Source organism: Ambystoma mexicanum, chromosome 4q (genome assembly GCF_040938575.1).
Source record: "Ambystoma mexicanum isolate Mex_15411 chromosome 4q, UKY_AmexF1_1, whole genome shotgun sequence".
NCBI classification, from domain to species: domain Eukaryota; kingdom Metazoa; phylum Chordata; class Amphibia; order Caudata; family Ambystomatidae; genus Ambystoma; species Ambystoma mexicanum.
The window spans coordinates 1141528558-1141553491 of record NC_090928.1 but is presented as its reverse complement, the minus strand read 5'-3'; the positions used below and the strand labels follow the sequence as shown (position 1 = coordinate 1141553491).

Sequence of the window (24934 nt, the reverse complement as noted above, 5' to 3'; positions counted from 1 at the left end):
CATGATGAACACACAAGGATATATAATATCTTCACGGGCTGGAAACACACAGAGAGTTCACACATAGAGAGTACACTGCTAGTGTCCTTTTGGACCACGCCCCACTGATGGCGGAATGGCAGAGTGGAACGACCAGACCCCGGATACCAACCTGCTGGCTAAGGTCAGAAGCCTTACATGATGAGGTCTTTAACAAGTGCCTGCAAAAACAGATAGAGGAATACTTTGACACCAACACGAATCGCGTAGCAAGAACAAGCTCTGGGATGCATTCAAGGTGGTTATGAAAGGGGCGGCAATGGGAAAAACAGGGGGCTTCAAGAAGAAAATACTACAATCTTTGGAAGACACTGGCAACGAGATAGTAGAAGCGGAAGGTAAAGAGGACGGGTCACCAAATGAGTCTGGGGAACTACTGGGATTGAGGCAAAAGTGTCTAGGAGAATGGGACAGGCTAGGAAGATTTGACTTCGCCAGATATACCCAGAGGCTGCACCCAGCGGGGGATAGGCCGGGGAGACTGTTGGCATGGTTGTGCAGACGTGAGGAACCAAGAGACCTGATTAGTGTCATTGCTGATGACAATGGAGACATAATTAGGACTCAAGACAGGATTAATGAGGTCTACACAAAATTCAACAAATCTCTGAACTCAGAGGAGATAGCTGACATGGGGAGGGACATAAACAAAGCCCTAGCCCAAATAGAATTACCAGGGCTGACAGAAGAGAGGGCGGCCATGCTAGATGTACCACTGGGGTTGGAAGAAATAAAGGAAGTAATAAGAGACTTCCCGAGAAAACATATGTGGATATGCTGGCACTGCTGGAGGTCTACGCAGAAGCGTAGGAATTGGGAGTGTTGCCTAACAGCCTGAGAGAAGCTATCATAGTGCCCATCCTCAAACCAGGTAAGCCCCCAGAGATGCGGCTCATACAGACCGCTCTGAATGGTAAATCAGGACTGCAAAGTCCTGACTGCAGTACTGGCGAAAAGGCTAAAAAGGGTGATAAGAGGCCTGGTCCATTCGGACCAAACTGGACATGATCCGGGGCGCAATACAACATGGAATTTGTGGAGGTGACATCACGTCCTAGATAGCAAATGCCAGAGGATTGTATGGTGGCCTCATTGGATGCAGTGAAGGCCTTCGACTCAGTGCGCTGGGACTGGCTGCTGGAGGCTTTAGTGCAATTTGGGATAGGTAAAGCCTTCCTACGCTGGGTGAAACTAGTCTACACCTCACCCATGGCGAGAGTGCGGACGGGGAGGCAGATATACAAAGCATGGGAGATACATAAGGGAACCAAGCAGGGCTGCCCACTGTCGCTGATGCTGTACATTCTGGCATTAGAACCACTGGCAGTGTTTCTCAGGCGAGAGTACTCAGCAGCTGGAATCAGGATAGACAGGGTGGTAATATGCGGACGACATTTTGCTATAAATCAAGCGGCCGGAAGAGAATGTGCAGTACTTACTGGATGTCGTTGACCAATTTGGTGTTTTCCTCAGCATCAAGATGAACCTGGAAAAATCCTGCCTGTTCCCACTTGCAGGACTCAAGGGACTCAGTGAGGATGTACTGCCGCGACTGGGTCTCCAGTGGGCGACCAACACTTTTCAATACCTGGGGATTAATATATGGCATGACCCAGAGGCCGAGCACAAGGTAAACACGCTAAAGGTCTTAACTGGTGTAACCGCTGCAATGGAGTTCTGGAAAATTCTACCCCTTGGTGTAACGGGTAGAGCAGCCCTCCTGAAGATGATAGTACTCCCACGCCTCCTGTATTACTTTACTAATATACCCTATAACATACCCGCAGTTTTTTTCCGTAAACTAGAAGGGATAATCGGGACATTTCTGTGGGAGGGAGGACGCCATGCACATGATACAAAGGGACTATGCTAAGGGAGAGATAAAAATACCCCATTTTGAGTGTTATTACCTCGCAGGGCAACTGCAGTTCATGGTAAACTGGCTGGGTGATGAGACCTCGTAGGACACTTTTTTGCTACAGCCAACGCTGGTGAGGCAATTCTTCCTGAAAGAGGTACTGTGGGTGGAAGATCTTGCCTTAAATAGACTAAATTATTGTCCGTGGGCCGAAGAGTATGGCGCAGGGCCAAGAAGTTCCTGGGAGTATCGGACCCTTGCTCTGTGCATGTCCCCCTGATAGGAGTGATCAGCTGAGTGTCATGGGTCAGTACAGGAGGAATTGGGAGAGTAAAGGAATAGCCATGGTACGAGGATGCAGAATAATCGACTTCCAGACATTAGTAAGCGAATACGGCATACATGAAGGTCAATTCTCGTTATAACTAGGAATGACAGGGAAAATGAAAAGAAGGTGGCTTGGCCAACAAGAGACTATGGAGACCAATGCGACATTAGATACCATATACGATGTGTCGGGGGGGGGGCAAATGGTCTCCAGACTGTATGACCTGTTCTTAGGTGGCTTTGCAGCTACAGAGTTAAAAGTGAGGGGGAACTGGGAGACTTGAATGGGGGAAGAGTACTGCAGTATACCGAACAGGTATCGAGAAACGCCAGATTTAAACTAACCCAATTGTATGTTGTACACAGAGCTTATATGACACCACATAGGATATCCTATATAGCAGGCAGCAGGAATGCCGCCTGCCCGAGATGCACGCAAGAGGGAGCGGACATGATGAACATGTTTTGGGCATGCCCTGTGATTAGGAAATTCTGGGGAGATGTAGCAGGAAGAGTGGCTCAAATGGGAATGGGGATGTTTTTTTTCAATGAGGAATTGCCGGGTCCTCCAAAGTTGGAATGACCCGGTTATTCCTCATTGAAGGAAACCGGTACTACCTCCATACTCGTAATGAGGCCCAAAGAGTTTGTTACAGAGGAACGCAGGGATCTAGAAGGGGAGTACTTGGGAAGATAGTGTTGCAGATAGTGTGGTCCCTGGCCCCAGAAAGCCTTGTGGATAATACAGAGGGATTTGAATTTAATCCGTGCACATAACAGTACAGTACTTCAGAGCGACATTTGTACATATCGCTTTTTTCCTCTAAATCAGTGGAATCCAACACCTCGCGAACACATCGCGGCCATATTATGGGCTCAACACACGCCAGGCACAGATGCCTTTTGTCATTCCCTTCTAGTTAACTGCTAGTCATTCAATGGGAGTCAAAGCGACTGCACCGTCATGCACTAGCCGCAAAGGTAGTGAGGAGGAGGAGTGCGTGATGTAGGCATCCTTTCAAGCACATAGGTGCACAGTAGTCGCCTGTTCTCTGTAACAGAGGTAGGCAAGAGCATGACCTAACTGGTGTATCCATGATAGAGTGGGGACAATGGTTTAAATCTGGTTTCATCATCGTATCGTTAACTGGGCAAACGTCTAATCACCTGGGAGACCGTACATCAACTGATTCGCTCCAACATTGTTATTTTGAATACATTAATTAAACAGCAGATTTTACAACTGTATATTGTTTTTGTTGGTTTATTGTTTGAGCGAATCCACTACTTTTGCTTTTTTATTAATACCCCAAAAGTACATATTGTGATCAGTCTGCTTATTTGTGCTTGTTTGCATGTTAAACATGCGCTACTAGGTGCATTTTCGTTTCTACATAGGAGGGAGGACATGTCCCAAAGTGGATGGGGCTTAGTGGTCTGTACTTCATACAACAAACTGATCGAGCTTTTATAGGCATTCGGGAGGCCTCCTCTACTGTGCACAGACACCATATCCACCATTTGATGAACTCCCCTGCACTCCCTGTCCGACAGCTGCTGGGTGTTCCGTAGTGTTGTTCAGCTCAGGCTGCACGCCCCTCTCTTCCCACACACCACGCCTACACCTGACTGAGTGCCGTCTTTCACAGCATGCAGCACGATAAAACAGGGACAGGAGAGTCCGGCAGGCGTCTTACTGTGTCGTCAGGGAAGTGCTGCATGTGACACTGCACACATTGCCACCCTCCCCCAACATCACAAGCTTCTTCCAAAGCGCCTTTGAACTGTGCCTGCCTCTCCTTGCTGCCCTCCACATCCCCACCCATGCACACATGGACTGAGTGCCACAGTAACAGTGAACCCTTAAAAAGTGTGGAGAACTACAGTATACTCACTGCGGATCTATGTGATCACTGTGACCCCCATAATTGCGATGGCTGAAAATGCCGACTTTTTAATTCTTTTTATTTAGCCCCCTTTACATCACATACATATGCGGGGGGAGACCCCCTGCAGCCCTCCATATTACTATAATGTCACATACCCCCCCACATATATATATAAGTGGTGTAAGGGGGTGTTAAAACTAAGTCAGACATTTCAGTCATCGCTATTAAGAGGACGACATTTTGACCCATTACCCTCACTACTAGTAGATTATGATTTATTTTAAAGGGGGCAATAAGGACAGTGTAAAGTAACGTTTGGCGGGCCAGAGTGTGTTGGGGGGGGCACAAGATGGCCCCTCATCCAGCTAAGTGTTGGAGCGGCCCCACAGAATTATTTTGTGGTCCGATGACCTGCCAGATGGCATGACTATTTATTAATCGTGCCAATAAAATAAAATAATAAAAAAACTCTCCAGGATAATATTTTATATACCTTGGAGTAGCTTCAGGGTAGTATTCACTCTATAGTGCATTTGTTCACATGATTGTTTGAATTGTCTTTTATTCTCTGTTTCTTTGTTTTTTGTATTTTCCAAATATTTGTGTTACTTAACATTGGTTTTAGGTTCTGTATGTGTTGAAAAAAGAAAAAAAGAAAAAATGTACAATTCACCTTTGTATTAAAATAATCTTTATACCCTAAGGCACTTTCTGTGACCTCTGTGCACATAATAACTTGCTAAAGAAGAAGCATGAATGGTGACAACACATTGCGTTGTCAGTAGAGTGGATCCCCCTTTTTTGTTCAATATTGTATATTGCCCCCACTCCACGCCTGCTCACAGGGGCAGCCCTATGTTCTATAAAATGTTCCCATGACCTGCCAGAGCAGGGGTCTGCAACCTTTTGACCTCCAGATGTTTTGGCCTACAATTCCCATTATCCCAAGCCAGAAAGGTCAATAGTGCGGTATCTTGGGAGTCGTAGTCCAAAACATCTGGAGAGCCGCAGGTTGCAGACCTGTGTGTTAGGATTGTAGGTCAAAGGATCGACAATCAAAGGGTCGAATGGTCAAAGGATCGACACCAAAGGACCGAAAACCAAAGGATCGAATTTTTTTTTTTTACATTTTTTTTTGGGGAGGGGGCGGCCCCAGCCCGTTTTTATGGTAAAAAACACTTTTTTTCACTAAACGAAAACCCCAAAAAATATATATAATTTTTTTTAAAAATTAGATCCTTTGGTTTTCGATCCTTTGGTGTGGATCCTTTGACCATTCGACCCTTTGTATTCGATCCTTTGACCAGACACCGTGTGTTAGAGTATAAACTGCTATGCATAAATGTCCATTACTGTAGCTCACATGTTCACATGTGCTGCACCTTGCATACAGAGACAGAGGCAATGGGCCTAGTTCACAAAGATTTGCACTTGAGCCACACCATATCAGTGGGATGCCCTCATCTCACAGAAGCCTAACCCGACAACTAAAAAGAGGTGCAGGATGTCTATGGGCTTCGACTGTGTGCCTTCTCACTGCGATTACCCAGGGACGCCGTCGTTGGCCCCATCATAATACGAGGGTAATTGCTGCTGCAGCGTAGAGGACCGCTAACACATACTCATACATCACCCAGAGGCGAAGCCAGGATTGTCTAACAAGTGGGGCTTGAAGCTAATGTAGGTGGGCCCAACGCAGTGACATTAACATCTGTAAATGGCCACACGGCGCTGCTGAGTGGGCAGTTACAGATTTTGGGTTGGCCTTGCCCCCTCAGGCCCTACCCTGTCTACGCCTCTGACATCACCTGGAACTATTTATGACCCAGGAAGTAAAAAGGACTCCGGTTCCAAGCATACATAAGCTGTGAGGCCATACTGCCTTCAGAATATAGGTGTGTTTTCCCTAGGTAAGCAGGAAAACAAAAGAAACAAAAAAATACAAGTAAAATAAAAAACACAAGGCCAAATAAAAAAGGTATTGACAGAGGTGGTATTCAAACCATGGTGTATTCAAACCACGCTCTCACAAACTGTGCTCGTTCAGAGGCCAGTATCCTAGACACTTGACAATACAAGGCCATGTTCATTAATCCTGGAGAAAAATAAATGCACATTGAACACCCCAACAACATTCAACACCATGTGCTTGGCTCCGTCAAGACCTTGCACATGGGCAGCGTGGTGTCTGTAGACACCATGGAAAGAGTAAAGCAGTGTGCTTGTTTTTCTTTAAAACTATGTAAGAGGGAAAAGAATACATCAATCAAAGTCACTGCTTGAGACAACAGGTCTCATATAGGGCATAAGGGCACCTGATGTCAATATTTCAAAGTTAAAACTGGGACTGTATTGAGTTTACAATCTCAAACCAGTCCCAGTTCACAATCCTGGTGCACTCCCAGTTTGAGAATACCATTATACTCCCCGGTGCAAAATTCATGTCAATTTCAAGGATTTTAATTCCAGTACAATCCCAGTATTTACAATAATAGTAGATGTCCAGGTTGTCAAACTGGCATTTTACGGATATTTTCAGTATATAATAACGTTGTGCTTTGCCAGTATATACCCGGTGTTAAATTCTGAGTATGCCAGCTTATTACTAGTTTGATAATGATAGTATTTTCACATTTTGCAGTGCGCCCCAGTACAGGCAATTCTCGAAGACTTTCCGTCTTCAGAGTATTCCCAGTTTGCAGAATTCCAGCATTCACCCAACTTACTTTTGCAAACTGTGGGTCTACTGCCACTGTTATATTCAATCCCAAAATACTTACAGTTTACAGGTAGACAATTCAAGCAAAATCCTGGTACTCAATTTCTCTATATGCCACAGATCCAGGCTGCACACTCCCTGTGTACTCTAAATGGTACTATCCTGGCCTTCCCTGATCACCATCGCTTTCACAGGAGGGCCCACTGACCATCTCCTCCTCCCTGGAGATTCGAGAATAGATCAATTGAAGATCCGGTCTTCAGAGGGTAAACGGGGAAGGACATAGACCAATTCTTTCATTATAATGTGGGATCGGACCCGGGGTTGGTTTGGGAGACATTTATGGTATGCATAAGGGGTAGCTGCATGGCCGGGGAGTGGGGTGTCCTGAAGGATCTCCGGCATAGACTCAGAGGCTAGAGGGGGAGATCAAAGTGCTGGAAATCAATCAAGCTTCTGGCACCAAGGTGGATGTAGAACAATGGGCCTCATTCCGAGATTGGTGGTAGTCATGGCGCTATTTGCGCCATGACTGCCACTAATAACGGGTCCGGCACCGGTCCAGTTCAATGGGGACTTACCGGTGTAGTCCGACCTTTGCAGGACCGGTAAGTCCCCATTGAAAATGCCATTCCCCATTCCCATTGAGCCCCTATTGGGCTCAATGGGAATGGGGAGGGCGCAAATAACGGGCTTGCGTATGTCAAGCCCGTTATTTGCGCCCTGGTCCCTTAACGGGTTCCGTCCATAGCGCCAGGTCAGACCAGGCGTTAATGGAGGGACCCGCTAAGGGACCTTGTAGTAGGGCAGTAAGGGATTACCGGCAACGGTCTCCTTACCGGTGCCCGGTATCCATTACCGCCTGACTTGGAATGAGGCCCAATTACTTTTGGAACCCAGGCGAGAGTTTGCTGATATGTCATTGAGCCGGTACAGGCTGGAGCTTGCAGGGAGGGGGATCGACTGAGTAGGACCGTTGCTGGTGCTATCAGAAAAGAGAGACAACCGGTGAATATCCTCAAAACAAATAGGGAGAACATGGTTAGGGATAATGAGGGTAAAATTGGGATATTTCAAGACTATAATGGCTCTCTCTATATTACCCGAACAGGGGCGGACAGGACTGACGCACAACGGTTTCTCGATCAGGTAGCACTGGGGTGGCTAGACTTGTACCAAGCCATCCTGCTAAACATCCCGCCATCAAGGAAAAGATACGTAAACTAATAATGTCCCTGCCGAATAACAAAGCCCCGGGGATGGACAGATTCATGGGCAAATTCTACAAGGAATTCGCAGACAAGTTAATTCCACAGCCCTTGGTATGTAGAAGTCAGCATTTGACAAGGGCACATTGCCTGAATCCACTCGATCAGCCATCGTAATAGTGCTATTGTAGCCCCATAAAGACCCATCGAGCTGCTCCTCCTACAGGCCACTGTTGTTAATAAATTCAGATGATACAATTGTAGCCTGTCTATCTGCAAATCGGCTCCAAATGCACATGCCGGCATTGGTACTACCAGATCAAGCCCGATTTATACTGGGCAGATCAACACAGAATAACTTGCGATGGCTGTTCACTCTGCTACATAAGATTAATGATTCGGTCTGTGCCATAGTCACCTCGCTCAATGCAGAGAAGGCATCCAATTCTGTCAAATGGCCCTTTATACTTGAGATCCTCCGCAGAACAGGATTGGGTAATGCCTATGTGCAATGGATGTAGCGGCTGTAAATAGCCCCGTTGGCCAGGGTGTTAATATATAAAACGCTGTCGGAATCGATAGGCCCAACCCGAGGGGCGAGACAGGGTTGCCCCATCTCCGCTCCTCTTTGCACGGACCATAGAACCCATGGCATGTTTTGTTAGGGAATACCATGGACAGAGGGTAATTAAATTGTATTCTTGGGTGAACACAGTGTCACTATATGCAGATGAATATGCTGCTTTATGTCAAGGACCCCAAGACAAACCTGCTGCCCATAGTGCGAGACATACAAAGTTTCGGAAACATTTTGGGACTCAGAATAAAGTGGGAGAAATCTGAAGTCCTGTCCTTGACAACTGGCAGTGGATTTAATTTTCGGACAAAGCAGGATGTAGTATATGCTGAATTCTTTAAAGAAAGTATAACACATTGATTGAAATACACCTCAGATTGTTTTTGCACATGCGGCCCCAAAAGAAGCAAACTACCCTGGTTGAAATCCTGGATGCAGATGCACCACCCAACAAAAGGCAAAGGGTGTACCATTTCCATCTACAGTGGCAAACTTTTTTTTTCTTCCAGCATCTTTAATCTACGGTGCCCACGTTGCAGGGTGAAAGAAATAGTCATGTTGAGAGGCATTTTGCAATAAAACACAAATTATGAAAATAATGTTCCCAAATGAAGCTGTCTGCAAACCTAAAAGGTAGCTAAACGAAGCGCTGCAATGCAAATGCTGTTACAGAGGCATCCTTCAAAGTTGCTAATTATTTGATGAAAAACAAATGTTCTTTTACAGATGATGCAATTGTGAAGAGATTTTGAAAACTGTCCCGAATTGGTCTGACATGTCAGGTGTGCAGTTAGGTGCAAAAACTATGGCAGGGAGGGTATCTGCACTATCAGGAAATGTGATTGTCTGTGTCTATGAATCTGCCTTTTTCAAACATGAACTTCCTGTAATCAAAACTTTGATCCTGTCTGACAGCATCTGAGTGCTGTTGCTGTTTCAAGATACACACCAGATAACTGAGCACTGGTGGATAGCATGCAGTGTCAGCCTTCACAATTAATGTCCCAATTGGTTTCTGATATGCTTGACAATTCTTAGGAGACAACTACGAACAGAAAATAATGAAATAAAGATGCTTTTGAAGTTATTAATATCATAGCAAATTCATATGCTATTTATTTTTTATATAAAGAGCAAATAAACCACCCCAAAAATACCCTGGCAAAAATTCTCATTCTCATGGGCATCACCGGTCCAGTAGCTCTTGCCAGTGGCTCTCGCCTATTGGCCAATAACTATAAGTAGCTCTTGCCAACGCAAAGTTTGGAGACCCGTGATCTAAGCATTCAAACTAGGACCAAACGGGGACTTGAAGCGCACTCCTTGGGGTAGATGGTTAAAGGAGTGCAGAGTGGAGGTCCTACTGCCTCTGACTCCCCACGAATTCCCCGGTGACCCAGTGATTTACATGTTTTTTTGTCTGGTTTCCTTTTCACCTACAGCACATTTATATGTGTTTAAAACTTTTCGCTGTTTCAGGAATTGCTATTTCCAGTATTGTATTTGCATTACTTGCTGTACGTCTGAGTGGGATAGATATGTGTAATATCTCCTCCTCGCATCCGATTCCAGCAGCGGTGCTCCACCCTAGAGGCACCCATATCCTACCAAATCTGTGTGCCTCCACTCACAGGCCAGACCAGAAAGACCAGAATGGCCACAGATGCCACATGAATGACAGCCCTTTCAGGGGTCTGTGTCAGAGGTGACAGAGAGAATGCATACTGTAAGAAATAAAGCAGTGCCTTCACTCGGGAGGATATCTCAGGGGCAACGCACTCGCCTTGGAAGCAAGGCGATGCACAGCAATGCAGGTTGGATCCCCGGGTCCACACTTAGAAACCTCTGGATATTTAGCGCTTTCTAAATAACCAATTACAATTACTCAGATTCTGGCTCCTGCTTTCTCTTTAAATGGAGTACTACCCTGGCAATGAGTTGACCCCTCCAGTGGCAACAAATTAGGAGTTTGGAGCCCCTCTGTGCTACTTTAGCCCTTGCACCGGCACCGCCCCTCTTGTGTTTCTACCGCTGATCTACGCACGCTTTTGCTCCCATGCCTGCTGTGCATCTAAACACCTGTGAGCTTTCCTGAGCCACCGGATCCACTGCCGTGCAAAGGATAACCCATAGTTCTTTGTTTCTGGAAACTCCAGGGCACCCTTCCCTTTAGCCAAGGGGCCCAATTGAAGCGCAATGCCTCAATTATCCGGAAGCCCTTGATGGCCTTCACTTTGCACCTGAACGCCTGAGTTTGTTCTTCTACGATGTGTTGGGAATAACTACCACTATATGCCATGAAAGGGTTGAACCCTGTTATGCTTGCGCTGATAACAAGGAAGATGAGGGTTTTCAAGTTTTTCACATATAGGATTTAATTAGTAGGTCAGCCGACACGTGTTCTGACCCATCAGGGTCCTTCTGAAAGCTAAAATGATTCTTGGCTGCCCATGGTTGATGGGTGACTGGCTTTCAGGTTGGACAATCTGTGCCTTTCGGCTGCTCGTCTCCTCGGCTGGTCTCTGAATAGTGACAATTAAATGAATTAAATGAACAGTGACTATTAAAATAATAGAATCCAGTAAATGAAAAATTAGAAAACACCATCTTCCTTATTGTCAGCGCAAGCATTGCGGGGTCCAACCCTTTCATGCTAATACGAGAGGTGAGGGCAACACCTCTCCCTCCCGTGAACTTGCTGCTTATACAAATATCAAAACCTTAAACAAACCATATGGCTAAAGAGCTAGTGCTGTGCATGTCGATGCAGCCTCTAGTACCCACTTTCACCCGATCACTCCAGGTCATGCTTCTGACAGCTAAGTTGCCTTCTTATACAAGGATGACTCACACATGGCACAACAAGGTGGGACCTCTGGCCCAATTCCCTGAGGGCTGCACTTGATTAAATACATCAAAAATCCACCAGAGCTCAAGGTACCCCTCCCTCTACGGGTTTGCCGCCCATGTAGCAGATGGAATAGGGGCTCCTGCTTACCCTCGGAGAGAATTGGGAGACCAACTACCCGGCAGAGAGTTACCCAAGCACTGGGCAGTAGCTGGCCAGCACCACTGCACGCGGTGCCTCCGCTCACTCACACCTGCACAATGCAACGCTTGAGTGGAAACCCCAAAGGAGTTGAGAGTGAGAGAGAAATGATCTCATATTGAATGGGTAGGCAAGCCTGTATGCAGTTCTGTGTGTAATGTAGGGGTTATTGAAACCTAAAGATTTATTATTCCAAATGGAAAAACAAAATGGCGCAGTCTTGTGCAGAGAGTGAGCTCTGCCAAATTCCCCACCCTGATGTATTACTCTGTTCAAAGGGTGACACCTAACTGCGTTTTATCGAATGATCTAGAAGATCGAAAGAATGCACTGCCCTGCGGCTCATAGTGCCGTTGAATGGCAGCTGCGCCAGAGGGCAGGCCTGTTGTGGAGCTGCACAGAGAGGGAGAGTTCAGGCATAGGGACACCGCAGCGCTGCACCCGTACCTTCACTGTTGACGATGATGGAAGCTGCTCCCGTGGCTGCCTCCTCGGTCTGCCCCACGAAATCTGCAAAAACAGAAAGGGACACTTTAAGGACACCAGGTAGTGCTCAAATCATCAGGTTCCATGTGCATGGAAATGTGTGCCTGGCTATCAGAAAACAAACACGCAGACCAGCAAACATTGGCTCGGGGGCATGAGCTCACAAAGGCACACACACATTTTATGTTCCTTTGGATTTGCAGCCTTAATTATGCAGACAGGAAAATGCACACCAACAAGATCACAGCAACTCTGATTTCATGTGTCTGGGAAGATGAGGAATTCAAGGGTATCCGCCATCTTGTGTGTTTATTTCTGCAACAATCCCTCCACACCACCACAACCTGTCCAGGGACCACGTGGGCATGATGACAGCTGGGGGAGGGTCAATAGGCACAACACTGGTCCTGCTACTTCCCTCCTCTCCTGCACGCTTTTGCATTAGAGGAAGGTTGGAGATGGCAGGTGAGTAATCACTGAAATGATCACCACCCATAGGCCCCCCCTTAGCACTCCTCCCCCAATTTATTTTTAAATGTGAATGTACAGAATGGGTCTTCCAGACAGTACCGCTTTGCAACATAAAGATAATTTTAATAATTAGAATACTAATAAGAATCATAATTATAACTTGTTTTTGTACCATGATTGCTACCATAGGTGTTCATAGCTCTTTAAATATTTAACAACTGTTACTATTGCACAAATCATCAATTTAAGGAGGACGAATCCCCGGGTTGGCCGTACTCATGAAGCCTTGAAGACTTCATGAAGCGTTATCATCACGGGATAATCTTCGAATCATGGATTGAGCCAAAGCAGAGTAGGGTTGAGAAGGGCAATTATGCCAAGCGCTACCGATACCTCCAAAGGACTATTAGCGCTGGGGAGACAGCCTAGCGATAGGTCTGAACGCTGGGTAACATCTTCTTAAAGTGAACGCTTTGAGTTGGTTATGCGGACATGTGAGCCGGTGTGTTAACATTTGGGGGATTTTGCAAACCCTAGGATTCTGCAGTATTGGAGCAGTGAGTAACAAGCTGGGGCCCGCAGCAACTGAGAATCTCTCGTGGCCAGGGGTAGCCGATACAGACCATTGGAGGAAACAATGCGTTGTGATCTACTTTTCCCTCTTGTCTGCTCGGTGTGCGTGTGAGCCCCGCAAGTGGAATGTTGCGTGAGTGTTTTCCTTGAGTTCTGTTGGGACTGTGTTGCCTTAGAGAATATGTGCCGGTGGATCTCTCTGTGCCTCTGAATCCTAATGCACTTACCCGATACCTGCAATCCTGCAATCCTGATTTCTTGTGACCTTAACTTATGTAAATAAGTTATCTAACACAACTGAGGCTGCAGTATCATCTGTGAGCAATAGTACTCCCATAACACAATGGCACTGTTATGTGTCAGATGGAAGCCTGGGTCCCTAATAGCGGTGATGGGTGCTGAGAAGAGCCAGATGGAAAATAGATCGGGAGCAGAGGGATATAGCAGCAGGCTTTGAAGTAAAACTATTACTCAGTTATTTCCTATTCTAAACACCTCTCCCCACTTTTGGCTTGGAGTGGTGTGAAGAGTGTGTGAGAACCCTGAGTGAAGTGGTAGAGTTGGAAACAGGAGAGATGTGAGGAGACCATTAGAGAGATGGAGAACACATCGGAACGATAGTAAGAAGTAAGGCATACAAAAAGCAGTGTCGCATAGCAATTTGCTATGCAATTCTGTAGTTTTGCTAATCAAATGAACACATGTGTAGCACAGTTAGCTATTTAAGTTGCCCTCTTCAATGAATGCACAGCTCGCCCTGCATTCCTCTCTTGCCATCCGTGCTGTCTTCACCCTCTTTTCTCTGTTCCCTTCAAGTGGTAATGGATAGAAAGTGCAGCAGTAATCCTCTCCTCTACTCTTAAGTGCCAAATGCATGTGTAGGAGTGCAATAATTTGTTTTTCAAATAATTGCAAACCAGAAGTAATCTGGATGATACTTTTATTACAACATATCTTTTAAAAAGACAGTCATGCAATTCAATTCCTAAAATGTAAGTTGTTAAATAATACATAATTACAGTATTGAGACTGTAAAACCTTGCATCGATCCATGCTTTACAGTAAAGTTTAGGTTAGTGTATCTGCATTTCATAGTTTAACCTATATTTAATTTTGGGAGAAGATGCATCATGTTGACTAGTGAACCTTTGGAAATGTAAATTATCACATGATCAAATGCTTTTGATGGCACACCTAGGTCTGTAACCTGCAGGTTGCATACATCTTGCAACTGGTGCTGAACCCATGATCTAACCCATACTCCTTGACATTCTATATTATCACCCTGTTGCTTTATACCAGGTACCCTGAAAGTGAGATGACCAAAAACTACACTATTCCACCTAGTTCTGTGTAGTCTTTCTTTCCTCTTGCAAAATAAATACACAAAGTTAGCTAAATGCTTACACAAAGTAGTGATCAATAGTTCCATCCAGTACGTAGATCTACAGATCTACTGAAATACCAAACACTGTAGTTAGCCTCTAGAGCTCACTTTGCTTAATGATTCTATTATATTTTACCACCTGGAGGAGACAGCTGGCCAAACTGTTTTCAGACCCTTTTTAATCATATATATTTATTTGTGCCATTCATGAAGCAAACCTTTACATTTCACAAACACTCATCTATGGCTCGCAAAGTCGTTTCGCCAACTCAGTCGAGTAACTTATTTCACATCTACTTTGTTTGCAGTAAATGTCAAAGGTTTCACTGTACATGACTGGACTCTGGGTGGCAGCAGTGTGCCAAACATAAAGTGGGTTTGGAGTGACATGCACCATTTTACAGAAATCGCATTATAATTTTGTTGCCCTCTGTTGCTATTGGTCAAAGTGCATTTCTCTTTGATTGAATAGGTGAACTAAGTTACTCAACCTGCAGGTCTAGCTGAAGTTTAAAGAATTTGCAAGGTCTGACTCCTGTCACCAATGTCTTATTTCACTGGTAAGCAACACTGCTGTATTGTAGCTCATTTCATGTCTTGGGTACAAATAAGATCTCGTGACATTAACAATTTTAGTACAAAATTGCTAATCAAATGGGTCTGTTTGCTAATCAAAAACATTTTAATTAGCAAACTCTGCTAATCAATTTTTGAAAACTAATTTATGCCTTGAGAAGGCCGAATTGGGCAGTGTGCCAGAAAGGCACACCCTATAATCCTTTATAGTCAATTAACGACATTGATAGTGTAGGGTCAGTCTGGGAAATCTCTGATGGAATTCAGACAGCTAAGGCATTGACCTTTATTTTGTTCCCTTTGCCAAAGACAGAACCTCGACAGTAGAGAGAAACTGCAATATATACTAACCCAGGGAGCAGGAAAGCTTAGGTTAGGGAGGAAATCGTGCTTTTAGATGAGAGAGATGGTGAGGGCAGGTTGGAGACAAGTAGGGAAGGTTTCAGTGAGTACGAGTAATAAAGTTGAGGATTTTCTCCAGTGGTGAGAAATAACCAAGGGGGAGGACCAACTGCACGCTGAAGCACTACTAAAGGCAAAATAGATATGAGAGATTTAGCTTAAAGAGTGAGAAAGGGACAGATTTTCCTAATGTTAGGGAGGTTGAGTCAGGCTGTAGTGGCAGTCAATGTTAAGAATTGCTGGAGTTTGAGGTCACTGTCAAAAAGGACCCCAAGGTTGCGAGCATTAAGATATGGGGAAATGCGGACAGGTGAGAAGGACATGGGAGAGGAGAGAAGGAAAGGAGCATTACATGCAGAGAAAAGAACAAGGTACTTACCAAATCTGGTAACGTTCTTTCGATGGGATGTTCCTCCGACGTATTCCACATCTATGACAGGTAATGTCCACAGCTGTGCTGCTTCTGGCAGAGGGCGTCTGGCAGAGGGTGTCCTGCGTCGATCTGTTGCCCCTTGAGGGCCTCCATCGAGGGTCGACGTCACCGGATGTTATATATAGGACGCACGGCGCCCGTAGACTCATTTGTAGTTTTTTAACAGAACGTGTGGCACCGATCTCCTGCCAGTATGACTGCAGAAAGCCTTGCAGAAATGTAAGCTGCAATCGCATAGGATATTCAGTAGAGGGGCAGGCTGGGAGGGCTATGTGGAATACGTCGGAGGAACATCCCATCGAAAGAACGTTACCAGATATGGTAAGTAACTTGTTCTTCGAGGGGATTGTGTCCTCCGACATATTACACATCTATGACAGACTCCCAAAACAGTACCAACTTATGGAGGTGGGAAAAGAATTTACAATTTTAGAATTTTAGAATGCCCAATCAAATGGCTGAATAGAGGACTGCCTTACCAAAGGCCAAATCCTGCCCATGGATGGAGTCCAAGGAATAGTGTCTCACAAAAGCATGGACAGAGGCCCATGTGGCTGCTTCGCAAATATTGCGAATAGGAACGCCCTTCTGTAGAGCAGTGGAGGCAGCCACACCCCTAGTAGAGTGAGCCCGTAAGCCTACTGGAGGGTCTTTTCCCGCCAAACGGTAACACTCAGAGATCGTCAAAATGATCCATCTGGACATGGTCTGCTTGGAAACAGCCTGACCCAAGCGCCTTCCAGCATAACCAACAAAGAGCTGATCGTCCACTCTGACCCGGGACATTCGTGAGAGATAGATAGCTCTTCTAGGATCCAACCTATGGAGCCTCTCCTCTTCCTTACCAGGATGTGGAGGAGGATAAAACGCTGGAAGAATCACCTTCTGGCTCAAATGGAATTCCGACACAACCTTTGGAAGAAAAGAAGGCTTCACCCGAAAACAGTAAAGGGTGGCTTGGCGCAAAGTGTCTGCAACTCACTCACTCTGCGTGCGGAAGTAACCGCAACTAAAAACACACTTTTAAAGGACAACAGTCGCAATGGACAACAACTTAAGGGCTCAAACAGAGTTCCCATTAGGAACTTTAAAATCAAATTCAAATCCCATCGCGGCACCTGGAAAGGCACTGGTGGAAACACATTGGTTAGCCCTTTTAGAAACTGGGAAATCAAAAGGAATCTTAAAATAAGAACATTCCTCAGACGAGCACTTTAATATGGACAGCGCTGCAAGGTAACCCTTACTGGTACCCACTTGCAGGCCCTTGTGGGCTAAAGAAAGCAAAAAAGACAAAACCAAAGGAATGGAACATTGGAAAGGATCCACATTCTTTACCCTGCACCAGTAACAGAACTCTCTCCAACGGCAACAGTACAGGGATTTCGTTGCAGGCCTTCTGGCCGAAAGCAACAACTCTATCACGTCTTCGGGGAGGTCCCAAACATTATACATCAACCTTTCAGATACCAAGCACGAAGGCTGAGAGACTTGACCTCTGGATGGAGAACCCGACCCCCCTCCCGTGAGAGCAGATAGTCTCAGTAGGGAAGACGCTGTGGAGGGCAGATGGACAGGTCTAGAAGGTTCAGGTACCACGCTCTCCTGGCCCATGCTGGAGCAATGAGGATCAAATCGAGAACCGAACCTCCGTAACCTCCGCAACACTTGCGGAATTACGGGACGCTGGAGGAAACGCATACAGCAGTGGGAAGGACAACTCCACTGCGAACACGTCCCCTGAGGATCCTCTTGGGGGAAATTCCCACGAGCAGAATCTCTCGCACTTCCGGTTGTCACTGGTGGCGAAGAGATCCACTTGTGGGGTTGCCCAAAGGGCGAAGATCTCCAAAAGAACTTCCTGAGCCAGCTCCCACTTGTGAGAGACCGTGCTCTGCCTGCTCAGTGCGTCCGCCGCCGCATTTTCGTCTCAGGCCAGATGAACTGCTGAGATCGAAATTTCCTGCTGGATGGCCCAGAATCAGAGCTGCATCGCCTCCCTCCACAACGGGAGTGACCCTGCCCCCCTTTTTTGTTGAGGTAGTGCATGGCTACTGTATTGTCTGTCATAATCAGGACATTCTTCCCCCGCACAGACGGCAGAAAAGCCTTCAGGGCTAGCCTGAGGGCCCCAACTCTAACAGATTGATGTGGAGTCTGGACTCCGACAGAGACCAACGTCCGCTGGCTTTCAACTCGTTGGCATGAGCGCCACAACATGTGAGGGATTCGTCCGTCACGATCGTCACCTCCGGCCATGGTTGCCAAAATGGTGCTCCGTTCATCAGATTGCCTTCGTCGGCCCACCATATAAGCTCCTGGGCGACCGAGGTCGGAATCTGAACGGGATCCGCAGCCTGGCCTCTGGCACCAGGAAAATGCAGGATACCATGAGGAAGAGCAACCTCAAGAATTCGAACGCCAGGAGATTCTGGGCACGTTGAAACTTGTCCACCATCTGCAGAATGTGATGAGCCCTCACCTGGGGAGGCGAACACTGCCCACAGGGATTCGTCAAGCACTGCTCCAAAGTATTGGAGCCACTGGGTAGGTATCAAATGTGACTTCTTTAGATTGAGGGAGAAGCCCAGCTTGTGAAGGGAGTGGCAGGTGATGGACAGATGATCCAGGGCTTGCTCAGGGGAGTGTGCCCTGATCAACCAATCGTCCAGGTAGGGGTAGATGTGAATCCCACCTTTCCTGAGATACGCTGCCACCACCACCATCAGCTTGGTGAAGACCGTCGGGCGGAGGTCAATCCGAATGGCAGGACCCGAAACTGAATATGCGAGTCGCCAACCGCAAACCTCAGGTACTTCCTGTACTTGGGATGAATCGGCACATGAAAGTAAGCATCCTTGAGGTCCAGAGACACCAACCAATCCTGAAGTTGAAGGCCCTGGACGACTTGAGAAAGTGTTATCATCTTGAACTTGTTCTTCCTGAGGCGCTTGTTCAACCAACGCAAGTCAATGATGGGTCTCAATCCCCAGTCTTTTTTCGGGATCAAAAACTAAGGGGAATACAGGCACCTGTTCTATGGCGCCTTTCTCCAGCAGGGATAGGATTTCCTGCGCAAGGAGCGGATCCGAACGCTTCAAAGAGAGCTTCACCAGTGGATTGTCGTGAGGCCTTTGCCAGAAGGGAAGACAGTAGCCGTGGGCTATGATCTCCAGAACCCACACATCTGAAGTAATGGCTCGCCACTCTCCAAGATGATGCGCATGTCTGTGTAACGCTCACCTGATTCCCACGGAGGGGCGGGTCTTGGCAGGAAGCTGTCTGTGACTCGAAAAGTGATGTGCAGGACTCGATTGGCTTCTGGGGTCGAACCTCTTCGCACTGTGTGTCGGACTCGAAGAGTGAGGTTTCTGCAGGTGAAAGAATATGGGGGTTAATGGTCTGGGTAGTTGAATGTCCCTCTCTCCCTCTCTCTTCCCAGCTTTTTCGTAGAGCCCCCAGGTCAACGTGCTCACCTTATATAGGTGAATGCTGGGCTCTCCATCTGCGTCTGGTGCAGGGTGCCGTTGCCAGTTCCTTCACTGGTGAAACATAGGCCTCTTCAATTCAGAGGATGGTTACTGTCGTTGTCTGCACGAGCGGTGAGTTTCTGGACACCTTTTGTCTTTATAGTCTTTAAATGCGTGGCACGTTTATATGCAGACTCTATATAATGCTTTTCCCTTATGTATTGCAGGGCTCTTGAGATGGAAGATGAAGTAAAGCGCCTGGAAGTTTGTAAGTATGGCAAGCGCTCTAATTGTCTCTTTCCTTGCAGCTTAGTTCGTGTTAAAGAGACGCCAGAGTATTTGCAGGCGTTTTATTGCGACGAGCGGGATGGACGTAAGTAAATACCTGCTTAATGTCTTTTCTTTTGCCTTTCAGATGTTGGTTTGCAGCGCCGGAGTCCGCGGAATGCCAGTAAGTTGTTAACGATGCTTTGTCTTTACAGGCGGCGATGCAGAACGAAGAAATCCGGAATCCACAGCGTGCCGGTAAGTATGGCAATGCTTTTGCCTTTGCAGGTGGAGATGCGGCGTGACGAAGCGGCCGCAGCCGATGGATCAGGTGAGTAAGTACTGTGTGTAAAGTTCGCCTTGCTAACCTGTTGTTTCTGTTCTTTGCAGGTGCTGATGATGTCTGGATACTGAAATGGTAAGTAGGATTCTTGCAGGTCCAGGATCAGAAGAAGAAAAGCCGGAGCAGACTCGGTGAGCGTTCTGCTGCAGATGCAGAATAACTCGAAGCACGCTTCATCTATCGGGTGTGGTTTAAATAGCCTTGGAGTGATGAGGCGTCTTCTTCCACGGCCCCGCCTAGGTAAGAAAAGAGTTCCAGTTTCCAGAAGAGTTCCAGTGCTGTATCCAGGGAGTGGAGCTGCCCCACCCAGGTAAGAAAGTAGTTCCTGTTCTTAGATAGCTTCTAGGTGGCTGGTAAGTAAGCAGCATGGTCTGCTGCAGGTAAGTCCACCCAAGCATCCTCACACCTATTATCCAGTGCCGGGACCAATGGTTTTGATGAGCCTGGTGCCACCGGTGCCAGGACAAGGTCCAAAAGGTCCCAGTGGGGACCAACTGGTGCCTAGGACTAGGGTTAGGGGCCTGCTTCCAAGGACGTTGGGCTGGTCCTGGCTCCTTGGAAGCAGTGATAATGACAGTCTGCCCCCAACCGGCGAACCATGGGACATGGCCTCATGACTGAGCTGACGCGGTAGCAACAGTGCCTGAGGGCAAAGAGGCAACTGCCCGAGCGACTTGGCACCCCGAGTACCTTGCTTTACACCCCGGGTACTCCTATGGTGGCCCTTTTGATTGGCAGCTCCTCTCGATCTACCAAAGGAAGAGTAGTACCGAAAGGAACCTCCCCTCCATTGCTGTCCCCTAGGATGAAAAGACGGAGGTTGACGTACTGCAAAGCTCAAAGTCTTCCCTGCAGCTTTCGAGGTCTGCAACCTCTCAAGGCTCTCGTCAGCCTTGCTGCCAAACAGATGAACCCCATCAAAGGACATGTTCAGAAGACGGAATTGCACATTCTGCAACCACGCAAACCTGCGTATCACGGTGCTCGCAGCCATGCACCGGCTGACACAGTCTGCCGTGTCCAAACCTGACTGAAGGGATTCGCACATGGCATCCTTGCCTTCTTGCACGAGGGCTAGAAAACCATCCCTTTCTTCCCCTTCGTGAATATGCTCAGCTGCCAAAGACGCACAATTCCACAGAGTGTGTGTATATCTCGCTAAGGCATAAGTGGAGTTGACCGACTTCAATGCCATACCCCCAGCCGAAAATACCTTCTTCACCCAACCATCAAAGCGCTTATCGTCCCTATCAGCAGTAAGCTGTAGCCGTCTGCACCACCAAACTCTCCGGAGTAGGGTGCATCGATAAGTAGCAGGGGTCACTACTGGATGGGTAGTATTTCTTCGGAAGCGACTTATTAACTGTCGGTAGACTCTCTGGAGCAGTCCAAGCCGCCGCCACCCTCCTTTGCAAAGCCATGTGAAACGGCAACACCGGGTCAGTGGGCGGACCTTGATCCAGGATGTCCGTCAAATCATCCTGAGCAAAATCAACAGGTGGAGCAGACCACCCCAAGTATTCTATCACCCTTGACATGAGGAATCCGCATGCGCCCCAGACTCAGGTTGGCCAAACTCCACCTCCGGAGAGGTGTCAAGGCCACTAGCGTCATGCAATGACTGACGGAGTTCCTCCATCTGACTATGCCCAGACAAAAGGTCATCAGGGACATCAGGAGGCACAGGCAAGGCCATCTCCTCATCAGACATTTCCTCAACCTCTGAAATATCCTGTAAAGGTTGGAAAAACTCCAATCTAGGAGGAGGAACAGAATAGGGCTCAAGAACAGGCCTCATAGACTTATTGGCAGCCTTCCTCAGAAGTTCCACAGCCCTCAGGGGCACCTCTGTCAAATCCTCCACAAACGGAGTCGAGGGCACCGAAGGAATCAGCGTCGACATCGACCGAGGCGCCAACGGCATCAAAGACTTCTTCGGTCGAAAGCCCAGCGGACTTTGGTTCACAGGTTTGGACAGCCTACCTACCTTCCTGCAAGGCCTTAGACGTCAGGGACTGGCAATCCTCGCAGTCGTCGGTGGCATGGCTTTCGCTGAGGTACCAGAGGCAGATGTTGTGCGGGTCCGTGATGGACATCTTCGAAGCACAGTCCTGACATTTTTAAAAGGAGGTAGTAGAAGAAGATGAAGACATCGTACACGAAGAAAGGATCGAGCGTGCCAAGATTTCGAAGCAAACACGTTTGCGGAAAAAATAGAACTGAGGCTACAGGCACCGTGCGTCCTATATATAACATCTGGTGACGTCGACCCTCGACGGAGGCCCTCGAAGGACAATGGATCGACGCCATCTGCCGAAAAACTTTCCGAAGCAGCACAGCTGTGGACATTACCTGTCATAGATGTGAAATACGTCGGAGGACACAATCCCCTAGAAATATGACCTCATTCATAGGGGAGTCGAGCATGAGGCAGTGAAAGGCCATCCAGTGACATATGACATAGGCAGTCAGAGATTTCTTCAGTCAGTTAGAGGATGAAGACCAGGAAGGAGATGATGATTTAGGTGCCATTGACTAAGAGATGTTAGGAGACCCGAAAGAAGGATATCAGCTTCTCTATGCAAGCGATTGGCATGCGAAGGACGATGGGGGCAAAGACAGAGCCATGAGGGACTTGACAGTTTGGGGCCCTCAGAAGACAGCATGATCCGAGGGATGGAGAAGGGTGGGTCTGAGAGGCAGGAACAGCTGAGTTCTAAATTCCTAGATTAATGTGAGTAGAGAGCAGAGAGCAGTAGTCAACAGAGGCAAAGTCTGCAAACAGGTCGAGGGGAATGGAAGACAATGAGAATTGAGGAGAGTTTGGTCTTCAGAAAGTAGAAACGCAGGCAAGAAAAGTTTCAGTTAAGTGGCGGATGCAAAACTCTATTGGAGTGGGTAAGAGACTGCTGGATTCAAGATAGTGGGTAATCCTACTGGACAACACACGTTCAACAATTTTGGAGTAAATTGAGAGAAGAGATCGGTTGATAGTTGGCGGGATATATATATCCTTGATCTACATAATACAAGGCCATCTTTATTTGTCAATCGTCGTAGTGAATAGATTTCCTGTAAATAACTTCCAACTTTCGCCACATGTGAATAGTGTCAGGATGTAAGCAGGTGATGGAGATTCACATGATTTGACAACACTTAGGAAATATCCAGACCAAACCTCTCTACATTTCTCTCACAAAGGCATTTCCTACAATGCTTCATAATGCCACTGATAGAGGTACAGTTCTAACAATTTCCTACACAGAAAAAAGCAGAGTAGCGTACCCAATGGAGAGTGAACGGAACGTTAGTGGATTCATCCGGGGATCCAAAACCCACATCAGTCACTTTTTCCTTACACATAACTCCTCTCTCAGGCAGCTATGGAGAGCCAGTCGAAATACGGCCAATGTCACTATTCCCCAAAACAAAACACTGAATAGAGGTTTCCATATTTTTCATCGCACACATTAATGAACTCAAAAGCTATTGTGAGTTAAATACTGAAGGATCTAATCCAAGCAGTAGTGGTTGTCGAAGGTGACACTGTGTAGCCAGGTGGCGGCGGGCTTGTAAATCTCACTATTTTATCGAAGAACTCTACAGTCGCAGCCTTTCATCTAATAGGGAGTCCAGGTACGAGCCCCAAAAGAGTATCAGACCTTGTGGTAAAAGAGCATGATGATGGCTATAGCGGGAGTTTCTGACCAAACACTCCACATTAAAGAGGAGAACTTGCCCTGGAGCTGATCGCGGGCAGCTTGCCCATAATGATTGCCCAATGATTGAGGAGTAAAGCCACCCCAGTGAAAATACTGAGCGCGGCCCCAGCTGCTGGCTGGAGCCCACGTATGTGTCATTGGGCTGGCTTTTGTGTGTAGGGAAACATGGTTCCCCTTTCACAGAAATTTCAGTTCTACAGTGAGCATGCCCAGAAATGCAAGGCTGGGGGGAGGGGTTTGCGTCCCCAACACTGTAGGGCCAAAGGTGCCAAGGGGTGGTCCTGCACCTCCCCATGTATTATCAGGGCTGGGGCATCGAGAGGGTGACGCTCGAGATCCACTGTGCAAATGCAGGAACTCGTGAGCTCTCCCTGTTTCGTATTTTCGTGTTGAGCGAGAGCCAGGGGGTCATCTTAGGAGGCGTTCTGGGGCAGTGGCAGAGTCCAGAGTCCGGAGTCCAGAGCTGGCAGTAAGAAAATAAAAATGTGTTTGTAGGTATTTATGTATGCATGGGTGCGTTTGTCAATACAGTGTGTGTTGTATAGATGCATGTTTGAATGAGCTCGTTTTTATGTGGCATGAGTGCATGTGTGAATGAGATTGCATGTATTTTGCATCGGTGTGTGCCTGTGGGCCAGCCGAGAACAGGCCTCCGATTGAGGCGGTAGAGTTCTCATTGGTGCAGGCATCATATGTTTCCTGACAGTGTAATGCCATTTTTTACTGGCATTATATGGGCATAGTCAACATGATGAGTGTTCATATGTGGCCATACTGGCCTGCATTTGTACAGCCACAATGGCCAAGTTTTCTGACAGTGGCATGCCATTTTAACGGCATTGTGAGAAGCCACCATGATGAGTGTTCTTATCTGCAATAGAGGATGTTCAGTGCGGCAGGCAAGATGTACATGTTTTCTTACAGTGGGCATGGTATTTTAACTGGTATTATGGGCAAAGCCAACATGATGAGTGTTCATATATGGGGCAGGGTGTTATTGGTGCAGACAGCATGTACATGTTTTCTTACCATGGCATGCTATGACAAATCCAACATAATGAATGTTCTGTTGTGACCATACCGGCCTGAATTGGTGCAGCTAGCCTGTACATGTTTTCTTAAAGTGGCCTGGAATTTT

General features: G+C 47.0%; 1 protein-coding gene across 2 annotated transcripts in view; it reads right to left on the bottom strand.

The window, feature by feature from the left end:
* The window catches only part of RBKS (ribokinase), a 589003-nt gene that overhangs the window by 315037 nt on the left and 249032 nt on the right, over positions 1 to 24934 (bottom strand). For both annotated transcript variants that reach the window (XM_069608728.1, XM_069608727.1), the window contains one exon: positions 12114 to 12176. In XM_069608728.1, the coding sequence (XP_069464829.1) occupies positions 12114 to 12176 (63 nt within the window). The remainder of the gene's footprint in view (positions 1 to 12113; positions 12177 to 24934) is intronic.